This window comes from Gymnoscopelus microlampas (assembly GCF_963454915.1).
Source record: "Gymnoscopelus microlampas genome assembly, chromosome: 8".
NCBI lineage: Eukaryota > Metazoa > Chordata > Actinopteri > Myctophiformes > Myctophidae > Gymnoscopelus > Gymnoscopelus microlampas.
The window spans coordinates 42,800,719-42,826,945 of record NC_139945.1 but is presented as its reverse complement, the minus strand read 5'-3'; the positions used below and the strand labels follow the sequence as shown (position 1 = coordinate 42,826,945).

Genomic DNA, 26,227 nt, shown 5'->3' with positions numbered 1-26,227 from the left:
GCAGCTTTAACGTACTCCTAAAGCGCCAAAAGCAGATGTGGAAGTAGTGTGAAGCTGAAGTCCACATTTAGCTGTGTTCTCTCTCTGTGGCTCTCCCAAAGATAAACAAGACATGCTGGACCTCATTACTGTTTATCTCACAGTCCATCAAGCAGGCAGGCAGACATTCCCGGAAGACATTTTCGTATTCCCCTCTGAAGTTATAAAGCTGCATTTTGCAGTATCCAGGCATCTCTTACTGTTTGCTACATTCTCCTGCATCTGCTCCATCTACTGTAAGCAGATGCTTTGTCATCTCTCATAGGCGTGTTCAGAAATATCGTCTCCAAAAAATAGCCGATCTAAAAGCTCACAACGCGTCTGACACGTTGTGAACTCGTAGATCTGCTATTTTAACTATTTTATATTTTATTTCTGAAGGTGAATGTGAAAGTGGTTAAGTGTGTCTTTGGGTTTTTATAAATATTGGACCCATGAAAGTATTAACAAGAGCTTGTGACTAAACAATAACTAAAATGGCTCCATTAACACAGGTTATTTTTTCCATTTCCTGAAAAGTAACAGTTTTGGACATATGAGGTTTTCACCCGACAGCAACGATATGTCATTCCCTCATGCACTTTATACTGCAGTATGATAGCAGATGTGCAGATAGGGTTTGTATCAGCAGTAACAGGGTGCTTGAGGGGCTGTGCAGTCCAAGGATGTAAAACTGCGGTGCTGCTGCCAACCCCTAGCAGCTGAATTCATTTAAATTTGTTTAGAGAGAGAGAACGTGACAGAGACAGAGAGAGAGAGAGAGAGAGGGGAACAGAGATTGAACGTTGAAGAGAGAGAGAGAGAGAGAGAGAGGAACAGAGATTGAACGTTGAAGAGACAGAGAAAATTAGGTAGAGAGAGAGAGAGAGAAAAGACAGAGATTGATAGCACCCCTGTAATGCACGTATCGATCGACAGGACCAATACCTCTGAGAGAATGTGAGACGAACATGAGAGACAAAAGGAGCAGAGAGAGGTAGATGGAGAGAGAGATTGGATCTCTCTGCAGCACTGGAGGGTCTTTTTGCCACTCAGCCTGCCCACCTGAAAAAAAAAAGATTTTAACAGTGTGCTTCAAATCCAAACAAATATCGTATTTATATACAGCGCTTGGCTCAAACAGACACCCCCAGAGGATGAAAACAAAGCACTTATTTTCACATCCAACGCTAAACTGCAGAGGCAGATGATAATAATTTGATGGTGTGGGCAGAACATGTTTTTACAAAATACATTTTGATTACCCTCTACCCCCATCCCTATCATGTCTGTCTCTCTCTTCATCCCCGTCTCCACCACCAATAACGGGATAATAATTGCCACACAGTCATTCAGTGGTATCCCTATTTAGTTAGATCTTTTAAGTTAGATATCAACATATTTCATTGCTGCACCACTTTTTATCCAGGGTAGAGAATATAGCTCTCTTGAATGGATGGACATTCAGAGTGGTTACATAACATTTATAATGGTCTGATGCTTTGATAGGGAAGTATCACATTACCATGCTTATGTATTTAATCTCTGTTGATCCTGGGTCTCAGACAGATCATTATTTATACCAATGGCATTCATCCTCAGGCTGTGTTGTCAATTGCACTGGTGAGGGAACTGTTAAAACTTTCTTTCCCTTAAATCCCTGTACTATTTTATGGAAAACATATACATACAAACATATACGTAAATATATGGGAGAAATATATACAAAACATAAATAAAAAATCACACCTGTGTGAAGGTAGCGGCGCCTTTGATATATTTTGTCATAGATATGTGTTTCTACTAGAGAAACAATATTAAAAGGCTTCCAGTGGCACTAAATAGTGCCATTGGAAGCGAATCACCAAATGCATTCCAAGGTAAGTGGCAAAAACTGATCTGTCATAGCTGATAGAGTGGGTACCTAAAAAATAAACTTTAGGTACCCACTCTATCAGCTTCTATCTTCGTAGCTTTTTGTAGCAGATATACAAACTTCGCGCTCTATACCTTTAGGTATAGAGCGGATATTAGCCCTCTATACCTGGCTTTTGCGTCAACGTTCTGATTGGTCAGGCTCGCCAAGGTTCTGATTGGTCAGGTCCGTCAACGTTCTGATTGGTCAGGTCCGTCAACGTTCTGATTGGTCACTATTCATGACATCACTATGTTACTATTCATGACATCACTATGATGTCATGAATAGTGACCAATCAGAACGTTGACGGACCTGACCAATCAGAACGTTGACGGACCTGACCAATCAGAACCTTGGCGAGCCTGACCAATCAGAACGTTGACGGACCTGACCAATCAGAACCTTGGCGAGCCTGACCAATCAGAACGTTGACGGACCTGACCAATCAGAACCTTGGCGAGCCTGACCAATCAGAACCTTGGCGAGCCTGACCAATCAGAACGTTGACGCAAAAGCCAGGTATAGAGGGCTAATATCCGCTCTATACCTAAAGGTATAGAGCGGCTAGCGCCGCTAAAAAGGATATTCTTAGACTCAGTTCTTGGTGGTTGATGTTTATTTGTAATTACATTTTGTTTTAGAAGGGAAGCTTTAATATTAGGATTCTAAAATAGTTTTATGTAACAATTATTTAGTTCATTGCAAAGTGCCAACACAAATTCCAAAGAGTGTATTGCCCTTCAATATGTTTAAAAACTACTCATTTGAATCGTTAGTAATTTGCCTTGGTATAGGGATAATTAGCCCCAGAGTCCTGTCATTATCCAAAAATAATGCACACTGCAGAGGCAACCCTGCATGTTAATAGCTAGTTTAGAGCCTGACTGTTTTTTGTTTTTGTTTTTCAAGATACTTCACTAGCTTTTTTAGTGAAACTCTTTTAACCACTGTTACGTGTATGGTTAAGGGGAGACTGTGTATGCTGTTTTTCTCCCTGCTACACTCTGCCTGCTGCTCTGTCACTCACTCTCAGGTCCAGCCCATTCACTCAACTCAACTCTGCCTCTCACCACCGGTTGGTCCTTCCCCTCATCACTCCACCAATCACCTCCATCGTCATCATATATAAAGCACCTGTGACGGTGGCCATCTTGCTCTTTCCCCATCATGCTTCCACCAGATCATTTGTTTGCTCCATGCACATGTCCTAACTAATTCACCTCCAGTCTCTTAAAGACTTTTTTACCTTTTGTTTAGTACAGGGGGGGGGTAGTTTAGCTCTGGGGTACCCTGTACATATTGCACGTAGGTAATTCCCGTGTTTAATCCCACTAGTCTCTGTTTATTGTTGGAGTAGGAAGGATTTTTGTTTCTCTTGAGTAGGTAAGAGCTTTATTTTATTTAGACAGTGAGTTTTTGTTTTACTACATTCTTTCCTTTGGCACCACCTGACCCTCCCTGTATTTGTTACTTGGCATTTATTTTTGTTCACTTTAGTTGGTTAATAAACAACTTTACTTTAACCTCATCCTATGTCTGTCTCAAGTATATAATCTGGGTATATGTTACCGTCCCTTCCTCCTGGACCACCATCTGGGACGTAACAACCACCTACGTAAGCCTAATGTCCCTTTTGAGGTCACATTTGTGCCTATAATGACATGTCCAAAATAGGGATGCCACAGTTAATGTGGTTACGTTCCATCTTGGAGGGTGAAAAACGTTTTCATTGATTTTCTGACCCAAATAAAGTAGCATGCTGTGTCCCTGGTGTATGACGAGGCAGACAGGAGGTGACCTGAGACCCATTGGCAGGCTATGCAGATAGGCAGGCAGGCTGGCTGGCAAGTTTCATGCTGGGAACAGAGGAGCTGACAGCATGTGAGCGTACCCTGACAGTCGGATCCAGAAGAAGAGACTAGATAAACATAGTGCCAAGACCTGAGCCGAGAGATAGGTGCAGGGGCGAAGGAGTTTAATGAGAGCGAGAGACAGGCTGAGAGAGAGGGCAGAGAAAGAGAGATGACGTGCTGTGGCTTCCGGACAGGGTAATGAGTTTGTCCAGGTTCCCATGATATGCTGCACTACACACAGAGATGCTCGCTGCCACGAGGATCTCCCTCGCCTCATCTCCATGCCCTATGAATATGATTATGTGTAACTTTTTACTGTATCTTACAAGGCCAAAATCCAATTATATGAGACACAAACTATGAACCAGATATGGATGATATGGATGTTCCTGTAGATATACACACTATGTTGAGAGATTACTCCTGTCATGTACCATCAGCATCGTGAGAGACTTGTAGTCCTGAAAATCTGACTGTAAATAACAGCAAAAGTGTCTTTATATCCTGATGATAAGTGAAACCTCTTTTTCTTCCATCTTTCTCTCTCTGTGCCTCACTTTACCTGCCCCCCTTCAACACCCCTTCCCCCACCCCCCTTCCCCCATTCCTCAATGTACGCCATACAGACAATCTGTACCACCTGGACAGCCCTCGGTGCGCCCCTCAAAACAGCATCGAGGGATTGGAGGAGACTGAGGTAGGAGCCACAATGACATAATTGTCCACTTTTCCAGCTGTCATGGGCCAATACAATCCTGTGCCAATACAATCCTCACCCCCTCCCCCTTCCCCTCCTTCCTGGCTTTTTGCAGAAGAAGTGCAAGACCCACGTTTTGCTGCTCGTCGTGCACGGAGGAAACATCCTGGATACAGCGGGTGGCGACGTCGGCACAAAAGCGGGTGACCTGTCCACGCTCGCGTCCGTGCTGGAGAAAGTCACACAGGCTCACTTTCAAGCCGCCGCCGAACACGTGACGATCAAGCTGGTGCCCTGCCCGGCCGTGTGTGCCGAAGCCTTCTCCCTGGTGTCCAAGTAAGTGGCGTGGACGTAGTAGGGAGTCAGAAGGAGTTAAGCACAGTCCCACCGAACAGGTGGGACAAAGTTCCTTTTATAAAGTTCCTTAATAAAATAGAATAAAGTTCAAAGGGATGAGGACTAACCACTCTCCCTCTTTAAAAACACAGCATGTGTTCTCCATCGTGTCTACTGGACTAGTATGCTTTAGTATTTTATTTATGGTAATATTATTGACCACTCATTTTGTATGTCCTTGGTAAAACATGCTGTGTTTTTAAAGAGGGAGAGTGGTTAGTCCTCATCCTTTGAACTTTATTTTATTTGATTAAGATAGTAAGTAGGAAAGCTGAGAGGGAAGGCGTAGATGGAGCAATTTCTAACCAATTTTCAAAAATTGCTTTAAAAGTCAAGTGTGTTATTGTTTTCTATGGCCATCTCTGCACTTTAATCTACTCTGCCCTGGCCTCCCTAGGCTGTGGGGGACTGGTGTAGCGCTGGTGTAGGGCTGGTGTAGCGCCCAGGATCACTTAGGAAATTGGCACCGGGTGAAAAAAATGGGTTACAAAAATCGCGGGATAAAAAAAAAAAAAAAAAGACAATCAGAGACAGTGAGAAGAATTGTCACATTGACATCATCTACCGGTCATTACTCAAGCTTAAAAAAGTCTGGATTTTTCCAGGCCCAGTCATTAGGCACATATCCGCCACTCTTCGATACCTGGTTTAACAAGGGTTGAGACCCCCAGAAGCAAAGATTTGAGTTAAAAATGCTTGCTTTAAAAAATATATATATATATATTCAAAGATTTCCACACATTTTCAAAAATAGCAGATCTACAAGCTCATAGCGAGGCACGAAGTGACGCACTATGAGCTTGTATATCTGCTATTTTTGAATAGCTAAAGTATAATGGTTAAATTGTTAAAGATGGAGTGCCATGATATTTTCAACCATAAAACCTGATCATAAGGTATTATTATTATGTAAGGATTTTTTTCCAAAAAAAAAAGTGTACAGAAATTGTTAAAAAACATGTTTTTATGTGGACACGCCTCCAGTTCATTAAGTATGCCTGGTTCTCACCTTAGCACCTCCTCCACCACCTTAGCACCACCCACCTGTCCTAGTCCCTCTTCCTCCTCATGCCCACACCTGTTGTGTTATGATAATGAGGGGGAGGGTATGTTTTTTGGGTGCTCTGTGATGTCACTAAAGGGCTGTTTCTCTATTGGCACGTTTGACCCTCAAGATTTCAGTCTCCAGGAAGAAACTCCAAATAATCAGAGAAGACATAAAACACCATAAAACCACCTCCGGGGGGCTTAATGAAGTTCTATCAACCTCATAGACACATGAAAAACAGAAAAAGTGCAAAAACATGGCACCAGCTCTTTAAAATCTAAAATGATTTGACATTTTTGATTGACATTTTCGTTAGCAAACATCTGTGTTCCTAAAGCAGGGGTAATCAACCCTTGGGCTTGTGATGGACATTTTCCTGTAGTTTTGCCAAGGACATACAAAATGAGTGGTCAATAATATTACCATAAATACAATACTAATGCATACTAGTCCAGTAGACACGATGGAGAACACATGCTGTGTTTTTAAAGAAGGAGAGTGGTTAGTCCTCATCCCTTTAAACTTTATTCTATTTTATTAAGATATTAAGTAGGAAAGCTGAGAGGGAAGGCGTAGATGGAGCAATTTCTAACCCATTTCTAAGTGTATTATTGTTATAATTTCCATGGCCATCTCTGCACTTTTGTCTGCTTTCTAAGAGGTGGCTTGGACATTTTCAAAGCATTAAAGACAATCAGAGACGGTGAGAAGAATTGTCACATTGACATCATCCACCGGTCATTACTCAAGCTTAAAAAACTCTGGCTTTTTCCAGGCCCAGTCATTAGGCACATATCCGCCAGTGTTCGGTACCTGGTTTAACAAGGTTTGAATACCTGTCTGGCAGTGTCTTTATTAGAGTGTTAATGTCAAAGGGCATTTGGGAAATTGTTCTCTGCAGTGACGTGTGTACTGGCACCCTAGGCCAGTGGTTCTCAAAGTGGGGTCTGGGGAACCCCAGGGGTCCTTGAGGGGGTTCCAGGGGGTCCCTAGCAAAATTGCTTAATAGCATCAAAACATGTCTAACCACTTTAAACCTATTTTATACTGTACATCAGCACACCACAATGGACAGCAGGCATCTTGATGAGTGCCTGTTGTGAATATGAACAGTGTGGATAATTCAATATCATGATGAGTGACTTGCAATTTCAAAGGGGGTTCTGGTACAAGAACACTGGTCATTACTCATAAGCTTAAAAAACTCTGGATTTTTCCAGGCCCAGTCATTAGGCACATATCCGCCACTGTTTCATTACCTGTTTTAACAAGGTTTGAACACCTGTCTGGCAGTGTCTTTATTAGAGTGTTAATGTCAAAGGACATTTGGGAAATGGTTCTCTGCAGTGACGTGTGTACTGGCACCCTAGGGTGGGTGCGTGGGACGGTTTGTCTTGGTGTATAGTGGTTGTTTTTTGTCTCGCTTATGTTGTGTTTTCTTCTGTTTTGTTGTGTGTCTTCTGTTCTGTTTGTGGTCATGTATGTCTTGTATTTTAGACGAAAAAAGCTAACAAAAATATCTTTTAAAAAAATAATCTAAAATGACACGGATGCTTTCCCAGTTTTAATGGGTTAAACGTGCCTACAATTTCTAAGAAGCCAGGTGGATTATCTGGGTGACTGTAAATGAATACAGATTCCCACTTGATGAGTATCGTCAAGCACGGTCGAGCACAAGTCAAATGAGTCAGCACCAACTCTGTGAAGGTTAATCGGGAAAATATATTGAGCAAAGAGCTCCAAACAGACAATGCAATGTCAATTAGTATGCTACTGACATTTCTCAGCCTTTACAAAATATGTGGGCATGTGGCATTATGTAACCATTAACCTTTTTAGCTGAATTTTAATTCTTAATTGTCAAAGATGTGAATTGTAATCGTCAGTAGGCAGGAGTAGAATGCTGTATCTGGGGGCCTTTGGAAAGAATGGATGGAATGGCTCACTGTGATCTGTTTATCTAATTAAATGCTACTTTATTATTCTGTACTGGTTCATCTGACCCTTTTCTCAGAGAGAAGACAAATAATTATTGCTGTGGCTGGCTCAGATAGGCATGTTTCATCCCTTTGATGTAGTTCCCTACACTGAGATTGCCAAATGTAACTCCTTTGCGATCCTAACACTTGTGTGGTCTTATTTGCTGCATCCATTAAGTAATGAAGAGCTTGGACAGAAGAATATTAAAGAGGTGAACAGTGATCTCTGTTCATGGGTTTGCTCTTGTAGGAAAGACTGCTGTATGCTGTATGTGCAGAAATGCTAACAGTACAGTATGTATAGGTGATATTTTCATGTGTCATATTTAAAGGAGCATTTAACCTACCCTTATCTTCATATAATTGGTCCTCAATAATGCTCATATAAAATGGCACCATTTCTGTCGACTCACTCTGTGTCTCAGAGGAGGGCTGTGGACAGTTCAGAAAGCTGTCTACCAGCTGTCTAACTTCATCCGTAGGTACATTTGGTAATTTCAAAGATTTACATTTACATTTTAATTTGATTAGTGATGCAAGAACTATGGCTTAAATTTCAGCATACTAAGGAAGGATGTCGTTTCTATTAACTTGGAATCCCTACTGATGATGTCAAAGCATTGACCAGACACTCGCTGTGGCCAAGTTTGGCAAGAACAGTTGTGCACAAACCTCCACGCAGAATAATGCATGTGAGCTTTTTGTCGTGGCTTCTCAGCGTAAGTCTCCATTTCTATGCTGTGGATGTATTGGTCTGAATTGTCTACACCAATTAGTGTAGCTGAGAGAGAGTGTTTGTCAGCACTAGAGGCTTCAGTCTTCTGTTATTGACAATACAGAGGGGCTGTAACTGGCAACAAGAGATTTAAAATCGACAGGAACTTGACATTTGCTTGCCGGCTGCAGTGCTGCACACCCTTAAAATATGAATAGAATACTTCTCAATCACACATGTGTACATATGCACGCACGCACGCACGCACGCACGCACACACTGAATACAAAGGCTTGAAACAAGCCAGCCATGTTGCATTTAAACCCATTGGGTTTATTTGAAGCTTCCACCTAATGTTACAAAGTTATACAGAACACAAATGAACATACAGAAAGCAATACATACAGAATATGACTATGTAAAAGTGATGGCAAATAAATAGTAAAACAATATACATTATAATAATAACAACAACAATAACAATAATATATCAATATATTATTTTTTATGTGAGTACAGTATGTGACTGTATAAGTGTGTGTGAATAATTAATTATGTTCAAGGTTCGATTTGTAAAACAGAGGGTGGAGGACATTTTCTGAAAAGAGGTGGTGCCATGGTTTTGCACTTTTTCTGTCTTTCATGAGGTTGATAGAACTTCATTAAGCCCCCTGGTGGTGTTTTTGATTGATTGATTGAATACTTTATTTAGAAAGACATGGTAAAAGTACATGGAAGTACAATTCACAATACAAGGTCGTCTAAACTGGATCGCTCTTAAAAGCACTTGGCTTATTTAAAATGAGATCCGTGTGCACTCAAATCATGATGACATTTAACACATCGAGTGCCATAAACGGTCCGGACCGTTTTTCATAATCCAAACGAGAAGTGCCGTAAACGGTCCGGACCGTTTTTGACCCAATTTTATTTTTACACGTAGGGCCCACGTGGGGCGCTAAAACTTTGGGATCATCCAAGGAGTTTCTGAGAAGGAGAGGCTGGATGTGGCTCCATGTCAAAAATCCTTCCGGTCGGCCATTCCAATGTTATCTCCTTGACTAAAAGCTTAATATCTCCATTTCTTTTTAACGTGGTGGAAGCGAGCTGTTTTCGATCGGCGATCACGCTGCAATTTTATTTTAATTTTTTTATTTAACCTTTATTTAACCAGTAAAACACATTGAGACAGAGTCTCTTTTACAAGTGGGAACTGGCCAAGGGGCAGATTAAAAATTTCACATCACTGCAAAAACAAACGGTACAAATCAGTACAACAGTAATATTAATACATCCATGACTCACAGGAACCTTAAAACAAATCTCCTAGTGAAACTAAAACAATTTTTTTACTCAGCTCAAACCAAACCAAGTAACCTACCAGGAAACTAATCCAATTATTACATGTAGCAATTCATAGAATTTTACCCACATGTACAATGACATAGTTTCTCCTTTTTTTTTTTAGACATCCAAACAATTACAGGTATGAGCAAGTTTCTCAACAATGAAACTTTTAAACCTTCGCACAGAGATAAGTGTGGCAAGTTTCAAACTCTTTTGGAGGTCGTTCCAAGCCCAAGGACCATGAAAAGCAAGGCATTTTTTGCCCACCTCAGATGAAAAATCCGGGATTACACAACGTATCCATGCATTAGATCTGAGATTGAGGCCATTTTTTACCACCTCAAATTTTGAGGAGATATAAGTGGGGAGGATTCCACCCAAGATTGCCTTATAGATGAAAGTGTACCAATGCTGCTGCCTACGGGCACCTAGGGAGAACCAGCCGACTGCTGCATACAGAGTACAATGATGAGTCCTAAAGGGTAAGTTAGTTACAAATCTCAATGCCGAATGGTACAATGGATCCAAACTGGCCAATGTAGTGGGACAAGCAAACCTATAGATGGCATCACCATAGTCTAGCTGGGACAAGAACAGACCAGCAACCAATTTTGGCGAGCTGCTCGGGCAAAGCATGCCTTCAATCTATAGAAGAAACCTATAGTAAATTTCAATTTCTTGCTCAGAGCATCTACATGCAGTTTGAAATTTAAATGCTTATCTAGCCAATGGAGGATCACGTTGGAAATATTATTGTTCCAGGCGTTAGTCGGGACCCTCCACCGTCTCGCACGCACGCTCTGTTTACATGCACTTCCGCGTCAGGGCTTCTACAGCACGAAACGTATAACATAAGTGGATGGAAGAAATGCAGGCACTGAACGTATAATATTTTAATAAACCTCTGGCACCCAATGTGTTAAGAAGACATACAAATATACACTACTATGCAGAACGTCATACAATCAGCTTACAGGTTACTGGTATGAAAAACAAGAAATATGTATAGACAGTTTTAGGAGGAGGGGAGGGGGAGTAGATGTTTTATGTCTTCTCTGACTATTTTGAGTTTCTTCCTGGAGGCTGAAACCTTGAGGGTCAAACGTACCAATAGAAAAACAGTGATTTAATTACGCAGTAGAAATATATCCTCCCCCTCATTATCATAACACAACAGGTGTGGGCATGAAGAGGAGGAGGGACTAGGATAGGAGGCGGAGGGACTGGTTCAGGTGGGAGGTGCTAAGGTGAGAACCAGGTATACTTAATGAACTGGAGGCGTGTCCACATAAAAACATAATTTTAACAATTTTCTGTACACTTTTTTTGAAAAAAATCTTCCACGTAGTATAACCATAATACCTGATGATCATGTTTTAGGGGGGGGGGGATCACTGAAAATCACGGCACCCCGTCTTTAACTTCTTCAGTCCTATATAATTATGCATTTGACAAATAGCGAAAATAGCCCTTCTACAAATTTAACTCACGCTTCGTGAGCTTGTAGATCTGCTATTTTAGGAATGCCAGGCTTACATATCAGTCTGCATTTCTCAAAAGGAAATGTATTGTATGATTCTGATACAGAAGCATGGATAAAACATATCCCCACTAGCGATAAAAAGTAATGACCAGAGAGGGGTATCAAAAGCGAACGTTTTCCCTCCAACCCCCCCCCCCCAGACAAATCAAACCCTGCTTATACAAAAATTAGAAATCCTGGCTATGAGTGCATCAATCAATATAAAAGTGCTGTAATAACATTACAACAGACAGTAATGACAGGGGATGAATGAACATGAATCTATGTGATGTGAATGCTCTGATGAAGGTTCACAGCCGAAACACGTAAGCGTTCGTTTATTGGTGTGTGCCAATTAAAAAAGTGGAAATGTGAGTACTTTGTCCTCTGCATTGATTTGAAATTTTGGATGTTACCTTTTTGGGATTTTGGATTGGATTTTGGGTCTAGCACTCCACTAAGAAAACCAATGTTGATGCGCACGCAACCTCTTTTTCTTATTTAGTAATGACAGGGGATTAGGCTCTTATGCATAGTTAGTCACAGCCCCCTGGCTCCAATACATGCCCTCAGTAAACTCACTAGGACTGTATGGGCATTAAGTATGTATTCACGCACGCACGCACGCACGCACGCACACACACACACACACACACACACACCTAACACCAACATTCACTCACTCAATTGCACGTCGTTACTTTAATGATGTGTGCTCTAATGACAGTGAAGGCATGGTGGGCGTGCTCAGCCTCATTAATTTGCGTGCCAACATAAGCATCAGAGAAACACTCCACATTGCATGAAGAGACTCCTTCAGGGACAATTTACTATCATGGAGGGATTTAACAGCTTACTGGTAAATCACACCAGAGAGAGAAAGTGTGCAAACCCCTTTGCACCTGGGAGAGATATAATAAATTTGTATTACTTTTCAAAAATGTAAGCTATTTTGAAGGTCTTTACAACGGTCCGGTTGTCCAGAACATCTGATCCAACCGTATATTTACAGCATAATATGCTGTAAATATACATATCTATATACATACGTATATCCTACTATAATTCTAGTAACCTCTGTCTGTAGTGGGTCTGTAGTGGGAGTAGGTGAAGCTACCCGGTTCTCCTCACTGGCTGGACCAATTGCTCTGATTTTGTACACAGCCATTGACCATTACCATCTGAACTTAACTGTGAAGCCCGTTTTTCAATTTCATCAAATCTCAGCTTCTTATTAGCGTTTATGTGTAAAACACTGTCGCCATGGTTACGGGGCTGCCCAGCTATGGGACGAACTGCCTCCCGGGTTGCCAGATCATGTGCGCATATCCCCCCACGGATGCGTCGACCGGGTATGGTCTAGTATATGTAATATACGTATGTCATCACTCAGTATATTATACTGATGACATCAGGAATCTCCATATATGGGCATAAAAAGGACAAGGACCGACAGATACAGAGATCTCCATGAATGGGCATAAAAGGGACACCGGCAGACAGACAGACAGACAGACAGTCAGATATAGAAATCTCCATATATGGGCATAAAAGTGGCAGACAGACACAACCGTTATTCTGACAATGGGTACAACGGCTACAATTGGTAATGCATAACCGTGAGGCATTCCCAACTTGCATCATTCCCCTGTAGGCCCAGTGTTATCAAATCAAGTCTGTTCAGAGGTCAGACCCTGCATTCCCAGCATAGAATGTCTCCAGGTGGAATGAACCTTTTTTCCAGTGTAGGATTTTCTTGTTGTTTGCCATCAGTGTGGAAGGCTTTTGGCAATACCGAGGGGCCCCAGAAGCTCATTAAGAGCACGCACACGGCGCACGCACACGCGCGCGCACACACACACACACACACACACACACACACACACACACACACACACACACACACACACACACACACACACACACACACACACACACACACACACACACACACACACACACACACACACACACACACACACACACAGGTGATGTGTCACCATAGCAGTTCTGATGAACAACTGATAAGGAAGAAATGCATTTCCTCTCACAGCCGATGCATTGACTCTGTCTCAGTTTGGGGAATAGGACGTACTTACTTATTGTTATCATAATCTCAAGACAGATTCTGCTGTCAGCTGAATCTGTCAACACCACTGCCCTCAACATGTCATTTTGTTGTTAGTAAGGAATAAACACAGAAACACAAGGGAGGAGGTGGACTAAGAAAAGGCAGGAGCCAAACCAAGTTCCTGTTTCTACACAAAAAAGGAGGTGGTACCCCAGAGGCAAAAACAAAGGAAAATATATTTATACATATTTTTTCCCCCAGATTGTTGTGCCTCTTTATTGTGCCTTTTCACTAATTAAGTATGCAAGGTGCACCACTGCCTCCTTTCCATTTCCATTATCACTGCAAATTGGGTGCAGTGCCAAGCCAGCCATTACAAAATGGGTAGGCAGGTCGGTAGATACTTTATTCATCCCAAGGGGAAATTAAGGTGTTACAGCAGCTCTCATAGAGACATCAATAAAACACATTATAATAAAAAAAGACATCTAAAATAGACATCTAAGCATAGTCAACCTACAATATAAAAAGATGTACAGACCAAACACTACTAAAGAGTCCGATGGCTTGCATCCCACATCCCCCATCCTAAACAGCCGGATCAGCCTGATCAGCCTGATCAAGCCAACCAGATGAGGAGTTGTACAGTCTTATTGCTGCAGGCAGAAAATATCTCCTATAGCGCTTCTTGCAACTTGGGTGTAACAAGTTGCAAGAAGAAGCGCTATAGGACAATACAAAATTGGTAGAGCAATTACCGTAAGCAGGAATGCATTTACTGTATGATTTGAGAGATAACTGTGTTGTTTTTCTGTCCTGACATTGTAGACATTGACAAGAGAAAGTGATGGAGACGCTCTTGAGGTTATTCTGAGATGAAAGAGGCTGATTTGAGTTCTTATCTCAATCAGTCTTATCTTCTCCCTCCTGCTGCAGGTGAAAGACAGAGGGGCTCTTGTTAATGGATCTCTTCATCACTACTTTGCCCTAAACCCTTACATAAGATATGCGTTTATCTGACTGTCTGTACAGTGTAGTAATTAACCTTTCAACCTTGGAGTCATCAAAGGATGTTGTTTCTTGCCACTCCGATGATGATGAGAGTGAATTGTAATGCTTACCTGCCGCGCTTCAAATAAATTGCTTGTACTGTAGGAGCTGTCTTGGTTCAGATTGGAGGAAGATCACACTCTAACAACTCAAGGCCTTTGCTGGCCATCAGCCATAGCCAACCAAGTCGATATCTTCCATTAGTAAATAGACCTTTGAAGACTTGCTCTTTAATATTTATGTACAGTATAGTACCACATACTGTAATTGTATATGAACTAGAAGTTCGGGCCGCTATGTGGCCCTCACGTCTAGAGTTCGACACCTACGTATCTCCGTATATGGAGATATATGTGTCTGTCAGTCCTTGTCCATTTTATGGCCATATATGGAAATCTTTTTTCCCCATGTATGGAGATCCCTTATGTCATGAGTATACCCAATTGCCCATATATTTGTTTATTTGCAAGGCCCAAGGGGTCGGCCTACAGGAGGCTTTGTCGGTCGGTCGGTCTGTCGGTCAGTCGGTCGGTCTGTCCCCCTTATCCTCTGCACACACATCATGCGAAGTCCAGCCATTCAGATTTCAACCACTAGGGGTCTGGCAGTGCTCCGAGAAGCACTTTTTCTAGTTTTGTTTATTTGTTAGGATCCCCATTAGCTGTGCCCTAAAGCACCGCTAGTCTTCCTGGGGTCCACACATAAAACCAATACATACATTTAAAAACATACATTTGAAAAACAAAACATAAAGAAAAAGTACATTAAACGAGAGAGAGAGAGAGAGAGAGAGAGAGAGAGAGAGAGAGAGAGAGAGAGAGAGAGAGAGAGAGAGAGAGAGAGAGAGAGAGAGAGAGAGAGAGAGAGAGAGAGAGAGAGAGAGAGAGAGAGAGAGAGAGAGAGAGAGAGAGAGAGAGAGAGAGAGAGAGAGAGAGAGAGAGAGAGAGCATGCATTAATTAACAAAGTCATGATTTTGGTTCAGTAAATTATATTTGGACTGGTTAAATTGGGGTTTGAACCAGGGACCTACAGACTGATAGGTAGACAGTGTGCTGACTGAGCCATTGGATAGACAGAATTGGATTTCATGTGTGGTAATTTATCATACAGCATGGATCGCTTATAAAAATACTGTGCATTATAAATGGCATCAAACAGCCTGTGTGCTATAGACTCTAGGTCTCACTCTCTCTTGGAAAGGTAAGTGGCAGGTTATTTTTGATGAAAAGAAACCTCTCTGTACTGTATTTTCAGCTGTGAGCCTATTTCTCTTTTCATCAAGAATATTTGAGGCTGAGCTAAACAGCTGTTCACTTTCCACACTTTGCATAGTGCTGAGAGGTATTTTTGGGCCAATTGGGCCAGAGTGGGATATCTCACTTTGTGAGCAAGCCAGAGCGGTTTGTCTTCTCAAGGAATTGTGGCCTCTGCAAGGTATGTCTCTAGCTGGATGGCAGCAGTCACTGGAGTACTGCTCAGTGACTCTGACGTTCTTCTGCAATTTCGTCAAACATACTGTCCAGACTGCTGTAGGGCTGGTCCCTCCGTGGCCTTCTGACAGGTGGCTCCTCCATGTCCTCGTGGTCCCTCTGTTGTGCATCCCCACCAGAACATTTCTGGAGCTCATTTGTCACCATCTCCTTGGCCAGCCTGGCTGTGTTGGTGTCTGAGAAATACCGATCCTTGTATCTACAAAAAAGAAGAAGAGAAAAGAGAGAATCGGACAGTTTAGTTCACAATACTGTGTGTCAAATCATAGGCAACATTTAACTACTTGGAGGCGTTTTTAGCAAGCAACAATAAAATTGTATTGAGAGAAAGAAACAAAACTACTGTAGTATGCATTAATATCAGGTGGACTATAGATAGATTTTTTTTTACCTTATCACCCCAAGACATGAAAACATAAAATTAAAGACACAAAATTAATACAACATATATATACATATAAAAGGATATATAAACAAACACAGACCGAACAAGACAAAAACAAAAACAAACACAAACAGAACTAGAACAAAAACACCAGTCAAACAATACATATCCATATCACATCCAAAATCCGTTTTACAGCACCACACCCCCGCCACAGCAAACCCGACATAAATGCTCCACCAGACCTCATATATCCGTATCTCTGATCAAAGATGGATTCAAATTCCGGACAAATTGAAAGAATGGACCCCATACTTTCTCAAACCTACTGGAGGAGCCATTCAATGAGAGTCTTATTTTTTCCAGTTTTAGACAATACAAGATGTCTCTCAACCAATGAGTGTGAGAGGGGGAAGTAGGTGATTTCCAATTAATTAGAATGAGTCTCCGAGCCAATAAAGTAACAAAGGCCAGAGCATCCTTCTCCAATTTAGAGAGGGAGGGCAGTGAGGGGAAAACCCCAAACAGCGCACCTAAAGGAGTAGGCTCCACCGTTCTCCCCACTATCCCAGATAAGGACTGGAAGACCTCTGTCCAATACTTGTGTATAGATGGGCAAAGCCAGAACATATGGATGAGGTCTGCCGGAGATTGATGACATCTATCACAATCAGGAGAAACAGTATTATAGATCCTTGACAATCGGTCTTTGGTATAATAGACACGGTGTAAAAGCTTACATTGAATGAGAGCATGTCTCGCACAAATAGAAGACCCATGTACTCGTAGCAGAATCGCATCCCAAACCTCATCTGTTATTTCCTCCCCCAGGTCCCCCTCCCAACGAGCTTTTATAGAGTTCAAGTTTTCAGGCCGTAGACAACAAATGTCATCATAAATATATGAGATTGCACCCTTCAAAGATGGTAACGGAGTTAAAAAAATGTCTAAAACAGAGTCAGCAGGTAGATTGGGAAATGTGGGAAATGTTCTTTGCACAAAGCTACGGACCTGCAAATATCTGAAAAAATGTTGTCTGGGGATTGAATATTTGTCCAGAAGTTGCTGGAAGGATGCAAAAACATTATCAACATATAAGTCTTTGAAAGCACGAATGCCCAAGCCTGACCACATTGAGAAAGCACCGTCCACCAGAGAGGGATGAAAAACATGGTTTGCTGCCACTGGGGAACGAGTAGTGAAAGACTGTAGACCAAAGTGGCGTCTAAATTGGAGCCAAATTTTTAAAGATTTTTTAACAATAACACTCTTAGTGTATGGAGAGGTAGAGGAAAGAATAGGGGAATGTGCTAAAGCACACAATGTTACGGGTCCAGCCGAGTTTGACTCCATGACCAGCCACGTTGGGGGGGGATCAAAGGCTTCATATTGGATCCAATATTTGAGAATTCGGATATTGGCAGACCAATAATACACCCCGAAATTGGGTAGAGCCATTCCTCCAAGATACTTGGGTCTTTGTAGGTATTGTTTACGCAACCTCGGCACTTTCTTATCCCAGATAAACTCGGAGATCATGCCATCCAATTTACTGAAGAAGGTCTGGGGGAGAAAAAGGGGAATACATTGAAACAGATAGGAGAACCGAGGGAGAATATTCATCTTAACCGAATTGATCCGTGCCGCAAGAGATAGATTAAGTAAGGACCACCGATCGAAGTCCGCTTTGACTCTTGTCAGTAAGGGAGCAAAATTTGTCTTATAGAGATCCTCATATTCCCGCGAGACATGGATTCCAAGATAGGTAAACCCATCCTGAGCAATTCTAAAGGGAAAGTCATGTAGTGAGTAGTTCCTAGCCTCATTATTGATGGGAAATATTTCACTTTTGTCCAGGTTCAATTTGTACCCTGATATTTGACCAAAAGATTTAAGAGTAGCCAGGGCAGCAGGGACCGAAACGGGTAAGTTAGAAATATACAAGAGGAGATCATCAGCATAAAGTGAAACCTTCAACTCGCAACCATATCTAACTATACCAGTGATGAGCGGGTTAGCCCTAAGTGCTATCGAAAGTGGTTCGATGGCGATTGCGAATAACAACGGACTCAGGGGACAGCCCTGTCTGGTGGAGCGGTGAAGACGGAAATACTCAGATTGAACATTGTTTGTCCTAACCGAAGCCAGCGGAGATGAATAAAGCAACTTAACCCAGGAGATAAAACGTTCACCAAAACCAAACTGCCCCAGGGTATGAAATAGATAGTTCCACTCCACCCTATCAAATGCCTTCTCTGCGTCCAATGATATCAAAGCCTCTTGAGTGTTGGGGGGGGAGGGGTTATATATGGTGTTAAACAACTGCCTGAGGTTAGAGAATGAATGCCTGTTACGAATAAACCCTGTTTGATCTGGAGAAATAATTGATGGGAGAATAGATTCCAGGCGCGATGCCAGCAATTTTGATAGTAATTTAAAGTCCACATTCAATAAGCTTATTGGGCGATAGGAGGTACACTCAAGAGGGTCTTTACCTTTCTTTAAAAGAAGGGAAATGGAGGCCTGGCTAAGAGTCTGGGGAAGACATCCAAGCTCAAGTGCTTCATTGAACATGTCCAGCAGTAACGGGCCTAACTTATGAAAGAACTTCTTATAAAAGTCAGATGGGAAGCCATCCGGACCCGGACATTTCCCGCTCTGTAGGCTCGACGCGGCTACACTAAGTTCTGTCAAAGTGATTGGTTTCTCCATTTCCTCAATTACAGGTGGCTCAATGGTGGGAATGTCTAGATTATCAAAAAAGCCAAAGGCAGTGTCAGAAACCTGGTCTGAAGAATACAAAGTGGAGTAGAACTCCTTAAAAACGTTGTTGATTTCTAATGGTTTGGTGGTAATGCCTGAATTGGACCGAATTTGGGGGATCAGGTTGGAGGTCGAAATTTGACGTAATTGATGCGCCAACAGTTTACTAGCCTTATCCCCCTGTTCGAAAAACCTGGATCTTGTTTGAATCAAAAGTTCAGTGGTACGATTTGTAGTGAGAACATTGTATTCTGCCTGTACAATAAGGCGCTCCTTATAAAGCTCTGGAGAAGGGGAGACAGCATAAACAGCATCAATTTGAGATATACGTTGAGACAAATGAACCAATTTATCCTTTCGGCATTTCTCCTCAAACCTAGCGTACGAGATTATCTCCCCCCGAATATATGCCTTCAAACTCTCCCATAACAAAGAGGCTGAAACATCAGGTGTTTTGTTGAAACTTAGAAAAAAATCTATTTGTTTGGAAACAAAATCGACAAAACAAAAGGGTTGAATAAGCGCCAGGCATCGGACACCGCAAACTCAGACATGAAGGACTGTATTACTCTAGAGGACTTTGAGGGCGCGCGGACCTTGGTAGACGAACGGTCCAGACGAGGGCAAAGCCAGCAGTTGAAATCACCCCCTAAAATCAAATGGTGTGAGGACATATCAGGCAGCTTGGAGAAAAGGCGTGTAAAAAAGGCATCATCATCACAGTTGGGAGCATAAACATTATCCAAGGCCACACGAGTATTATGAATCTGTCCAGTAATGATCACAAATCTGCCATTAGGATCAGACGTAATATTTGAAAGCTGAAAAGGAACAGACTTATGTAGCAAAATAGCTGCACCTCTTGCTTTGCCTGAGAAAGAAGAATGATAAATCTGCCCAACCCAACTCTTCTTAAGTTTCGAATGATCAGAGATCTTAAGGTGGGTCTCCTGTAAAAAAATGACATGTGCTCCCAACTGATTAACATGATGCAATACCTTACTGCGCTTTATAGGATTGTTAAGCCCCTTACAATTAAAGCTAGTGAACCGAATTTCACCCCCACCAGATTTTGCCACGAAATTAGATTGGGCCATAGTTAAACCAGAGGGATGCTATGTATATCAGGGGCACAGCACTGCAACGGATCACAAGATCAATGTTAGACTGATGAAAAAAAACAAAAACCAAAAACACATATACCCCACCCCCACCCACAACCCACCCCACAAACACGGCAGAAGCAACCCCCCGAAAGAGATGCGCGCCCCCCACCCCTAACACTACTAATACCCTGTTACGCAACATAGTAGTTCACCTTACCTAAACTACTCAAGCGTAGACTCCAAGGGAATGTGACAATAAGTGAAAAGTATAAAAAAATACAAATGCACATTAGTGTAGTAACCTTTACAACCAAACCAAATATTGGATGTATCAAAAATAAAGATAAAAAAGAAATGGTACTTAGTGCAAAAATGAGCCAAAAAAAGACCATCAAAGGGTACACATGAGTGGCACCATTAGACCACTGTCCACCGTAAAAGCTCAACTCACAAAGGTGCAAATAAAAAACACTACACAGATGGCCCATACCCAGTAACCACAGAGAGAGAAAAAAGACAAGAAAAAATAATAATTTTGAAAATTTTGACTTTTTGAATTTTTTTGAAAATTTTGACTTTTTGAAATGTTTGACTTTTTGAAAATTTTGATTTTTTTTTTTTTTTTTTTTTTGAATTTTTTTTGAAAATTTTGACTTTTTGAAAATTTTGAAAAAATTAAAAATAAAATAAAATAAATAAAAATAAAAAATAAAATATTTTTTTTTTTTTGACTTTTGAACATTTTGAAAATTTTTTTTTTTTAACTTTTGAAAATTTTTGAAAAAATAAAAATATGAAATATCAATTGTTATTATTTAATCAACAACAATGACGAGATCCAAACTATTGTAACCGCAATCGAGAAGGAAACAAGAAAAAATATATAATACCCCCCCCCCCCTTAATATCAACCTAAAATAAATACATCAGTCCTTAAAACAGTTAACCTGCATGTATTAGTTCAAGAAAGAACAAAACCATAATGAGACCAAAAAACAAAACAAAAACGGGGGGAGACAAGAAAGCATAGGAGAGAAGTCAAGCCTCCTCACAACCATCCAACTGCAGTCAAGGCAACTCACGTGATGAACAAAGGATATAATCCAGGCGTCAAAGCCACTGCATCCGAGGCACATGGGAAACGTAGTCATTGTGAATATGTAGTCCGTCCTGTTGTGGCACCCGAGGCGCCAGGTAAATGTAGTCTTTTTGGCGAATGAAAGTTGTAGTCCGGTATTCGCGGCTCCAACGCCCGAGGCGTCTGGGCAATGTAGTTTCCATGACCAATGTTTTTCCGGTTGAACCGGAAGTAGTTCTTAAGAGTCAACCTCGACTATCTGAATGGGAATTGTAGTCCTTCTCGAAACGGCTAGTTAGCGGCTAACTAGCCAGTTAGCCTAGCCAGTTAGCCTAGCCAAACAGCTAACCAGCCGGCTAGCTTATACAACTTCGTCAGGAACGACAACTTTTTTAAGAGTTTTTACAACAAAGTCCATTGCCTGATCCGCATCTTCAAATCTGCGCGTCTGGCCGTCGGTAAGAGTAATGCGCAAAACTGCGGGAAACATTAACCCAAACTTCACACCAGGGCATGAGTGTAATTCTTTTTTCACGGCCGCAAATAGGGCCCTCTTCTTGAGCACAGCCTGGGTGAAATCGGGGAAGATCGACAACTTCTTACCGTTGTATGAGAGAGGAGAGCACTCCCCAGCCCGGCGTAGAATCAGGTTACGGATCTGAAACATATTCACCCTCATGATAAGAGGGCGAGGATTTTCGCCATCTTTAGGTTTGGCCCGTAGGCTGCGATGACATCGGTCCAAAACGGGTAGGTCGTCCAGAGCCAGCAGATCTTTCAGGATTTTCGCCACAGTTTCAGTGGGACGGGAGCCTTCTTCCCCTTCGGCTAGGCCTACTAGCCTCACGTTCTGCCAACGACTGCGCCCCTCCAATTGTTCGCATTTATCGGAGAGAGATTTGACCAGCTCGGTTAGCATGGTAACAGTAGCTTGTAAGTGAGCCACCGTACCATCCTGGTCCGTCGCCGAGCGCTCCAGTTCCATAATAGATTGACTTTGTTGGTCTATTTTATTCTCCATGGGCTGCAGAGCTCCACTCAACTCTCTCTTGACAGTATCCGCGATGATGGAGTCAAATTTAGAAATAATGTCCGACCGTAGTTCGTCCATCATTGTCTTGATGCTCTGCAGCATAGCTTCGTTAGCTTGTTGCTCCACCATCGCGCTAGCTTCCCCGCTCTCTGTCGTCTGAACTTTAGCCCGGTCGGTGCACTGCTTACGCGCATTCTTATCGGCCATTGCTCGTTTTTAAATGAAAAATAATGTATCAAAAGAAAAAAAAGGTACTAACGATGGTTTATACCGGTCAAAAAAAAAAGTTAGATAGTGCAAAAAGAAAGTTTAAGTCACATTCAGACGGAGCCGCTGAGAAACACGTCCTACATGCTTCCTATCCAACAGCGCCGATTTGTATTTATTTTTAACATAGATATAAGACTATATTAGTTACCTTGGATCAAGTATGCTTGCAATGCAGTAGAGTGGATTGTCCTCTGTGTCCTTAAAGCGTTTCCTCACAGCTTCTAGCAAGGTCTCCTTCATTGTTCTTATTCCACGGTCCTCCTCTGTCTCTCTGGTCAGCAATCTCTTGAGCACTGTCACAGCAAGGATCACATCTGCCGCTGTTCATCAGCGCAGCTCACCTGATTGATTGATTGAATACTTTATTAGCAGTTTGCAAAAATAAGCACAGGAAATTAGTTTGAAAGGCTGGTTGATCTCCTTATGGATGTCTTCTAGGTGGGAGTCTTCTAGGTGAACAGATTCTTTAGTTATCTTCCATGTTTGAAGCATTTCGGCAAACGTATCGGCTATTACACGGCCTGTATGCGAACCACAACATTGTTTGGCTTGCAGCATGACTCTTTGAAGCTTGAACTCACTGTCTACCCATGGCGCAGTTAGGCTGATGAGCGACATTGGACTCACGCTACTGCTTCAAATATCCGTGGTTAAACTAATCGCCGACATACAGTATCACACAACAAGCTGTGTATGTGTTCTTTCACAAAGCCGTGTATGTTAGGCAACATGGTTTCTGTGATAACGACGGCCTGGAACCTCATACCTGGGCTCCAAAATGTTAAGAAGCCGTCGGAATCCCACGTTATCCACAACTGGTTGGTCGTCAAGGGCAATGAATTGGATGAGAGCCTGTGTTATTTTTACTGCCTTCGGGTTTTCTTTGGACATTTTCTCTTGCTTCTGGAGTGTTTGTTGTAAATTTGGCTGTTGAAGCCTGGTGCTGCTGGCACTAACAGCCTTAAACTCGGCGTACTCCGGCTTGTGTTTCTTTTCGAGATGTTTTATCAAGTTGCTGGTATTGTATGCACTGGGTTTCGTGCCCCCCCTCAATATTTTAGCAGAGCATATCTTGCATTCTGCCATGCTTTTGTTTTTTTTGTCTTCTTGAACCCGAAAGTACTTCCAAACCGGCGACGACATGTTTTTTTTCTTTTATCCATTCATTGAAGAAGGGGGTGCGTGCGTGTGTTGTTGTGCAGCCAGCGAGCCACGCTGTATGCAGGATTTAGAACACCACAAACTTGCATTCCAATGGTACGGCGCCATCTGTGGGCCGTGTCACTGCAATAAAATGTTGGCTACTTGTTAATGTTTTGGTATCGGTTGAGAGTATCGGGAGCTTTACCGAGTACCGAGTCGAGTACACGAGTAGAGTATTGGGTACCGAGTACCGATACTGGTATCGGAACAACACTAATATCAGAGCCTGAACGCCAATATCAAATATAAACTTCACACTCTCAATCTATTTGTGAGTTATCTGACTGAACTGTATATATACTTGCTCTCTGCATAGACCTTTCCTCTGGCTGTGCAGACAGAGAAGTGTTAAAGATTCTTGCCTTAATCAGGGCCATTTATTGTAATAAATAAGTAACGACAAACCCAACACCTGCAGGATATGCATTGGGGTTGGGTGCATTGTAAGCTGGCAGCAGGCAAAGTTGGGGACTTGGCGTGCTGACCCCTGGGCCCGGGGCATCACAGGCTAGTTCTAGGGACATGGAATGTCACCTCTCTAGTGGGGAAGGAACCGGAGCTGGTGCGGGAAGTGTAGTGGTACCAACTAGCGTACAGTAGCTAGCTCACCTCTATGCTGTATGCTCTGGAATCAAACTCCTGAAAAGGGGCTGGACTCTCTCCTTCCCAGGATGAGAGGCACCAGGTGGGTGTGTCGATACTCTCAAGCTCCCGGCTGAATGCTGCTGTTTTGTAGTTCCCTCTTTTGAGGAGCTCCTGGACCCAACACGTGGAGGAGGCTGAAGTCTGAAGACATGGGGAAAGCCTCACCCATATCGATAATGTCTACTCTTTGGGTCTAATGCAAAACTAAAGAAGTCCCCTGGATTCAGAGTGGTGGGACAGTATAGGTGACTTTGAAGTTACAGCCAAAGAAGTGACTTACTTCACTTTTATATCCACTTTTATAAATGAAATATTGGCTGGGGCACTTACTCAATGCCATTTTGATTACGCTTGCAGATACTGTTACACTAACATCCTGAAAAAAGAAACTACAGACCTTGCAAAATAAATGAGTTAGATTGATCCTTAAACTCCACCCCAGAACATCTTCTCCTGTTCACTTTATTAGCCTCGAGGGGCTGAGAGTGGAGGAGAGATTATCCCATATTATGATATGGTCCACATGACTGTAAACAAAGTGGTACCCAAATATCAGGTCAATGACTTTTCTAAATTTAGTCATGTACACAGTTATACCACCAAAGAAAGCTCCACAGAGGTTACCTGCAAGCCTTAGGTCGATTAGCTCCATTGTTAATTTAAATTCCTCCATAAAGAGCTGACTGAATAGCAGCTGGACCTAACCACCTGTACAATAGTTGAAATTCCATGAATGTATTTATTATTAGTGTGGTTGCCCGAACAGGGCAACCAGACTATAGTACTCTTCCGACTTTATTCTTCTTCTTCTTTATAGATAAACTTTATTTTGTTGCGCTACTTCTCCCACAGTTTATTTTTCCCACACTCGTGCCGTAGGTCAAATTGACCGGCTTCACCGGGAATCAATGGCTTATACTTTGCTAAGAGATAGGTTGTATAGTTTAATTGATATTGATTTATTAGTGCATTAAATGTCCCCATCCACTTGAAAATGAAAAAACTCCCATTCAAGTATTTTTAGCGGCGCTAGCCGCTCTATACCTTTAGGTATAGAGCGGATATTAGCCCTCTATACCTGGCTTTTGCGTCAACGTTCTGATTGGTCAGGCTCGCCAAGGTTCTGATTGGTCAGGTCCGTCAACGTTCTGATTGGTCAGGTCCGTCAACGTTCTGATTGGTCACTATTCATGACATCACTATGTTACTATTCATGACATCACTATGATGTCATGAATATAGAATTAGATGTCTATATAAACAATGACTAAATAAACAATGAGTAATATCTAGAAATATTTAATAATTTCATTTTATTATTCATTTGGCTAAAGTCTCCTTCTAGGTAAGTTATTTAAAGTTAGATTTTCAATTTAACTTTATCTTGGGAATCTTGGGATCTGTCCAAGATTCTTCCCAATATGACGAATAGAAAGAGAAAGATACAAGAATGTAATGTTCAAATACAATCTTTGAATGATGAACAGACGAAGGGTGAAGTAATAGAAAGTCTGAGTTCGGGGATCCAGTCATCCGTTATGCGAGAATGGTTTGACAAAGGAGATCTAGTGTCCAAGAGTCCTTTCATTCGGCAGCCGAAAAACGCAGTCATTGACCCAAAAATGAGCTCAAAGAGTGA

General features: G+C 41.9%; 1 protein-coding gene across 2 annotated transcripts in view; it reads left to right on the top strand.

The window, feature by feature from the left end:
* pitpnm3 (PITPNM family member 3) overlaps positions 1 to 26,227 on the top strand; it is a 112,084-nt gene that overhangs the window by 46,359 nt on the left and 39,498 nt on the right. For both annotated transcript variants that reach the window (XM_084064431.1, XM_084064430.1), the window contains exons 4-5: positions 4,416 to 4,486; positions 4,602 to 4,822. In XM_084064431.1, coding sequence (XP_083920557.1) covers positions 4,416 to 4,486; positions 4,602 to 4,822 — 292 coding nt within the window. The remainder of the gene's footprint in view (positions 1 to 4,415; positions 4,487 to 4,601; positions 4,823 to 26,227) is intronic.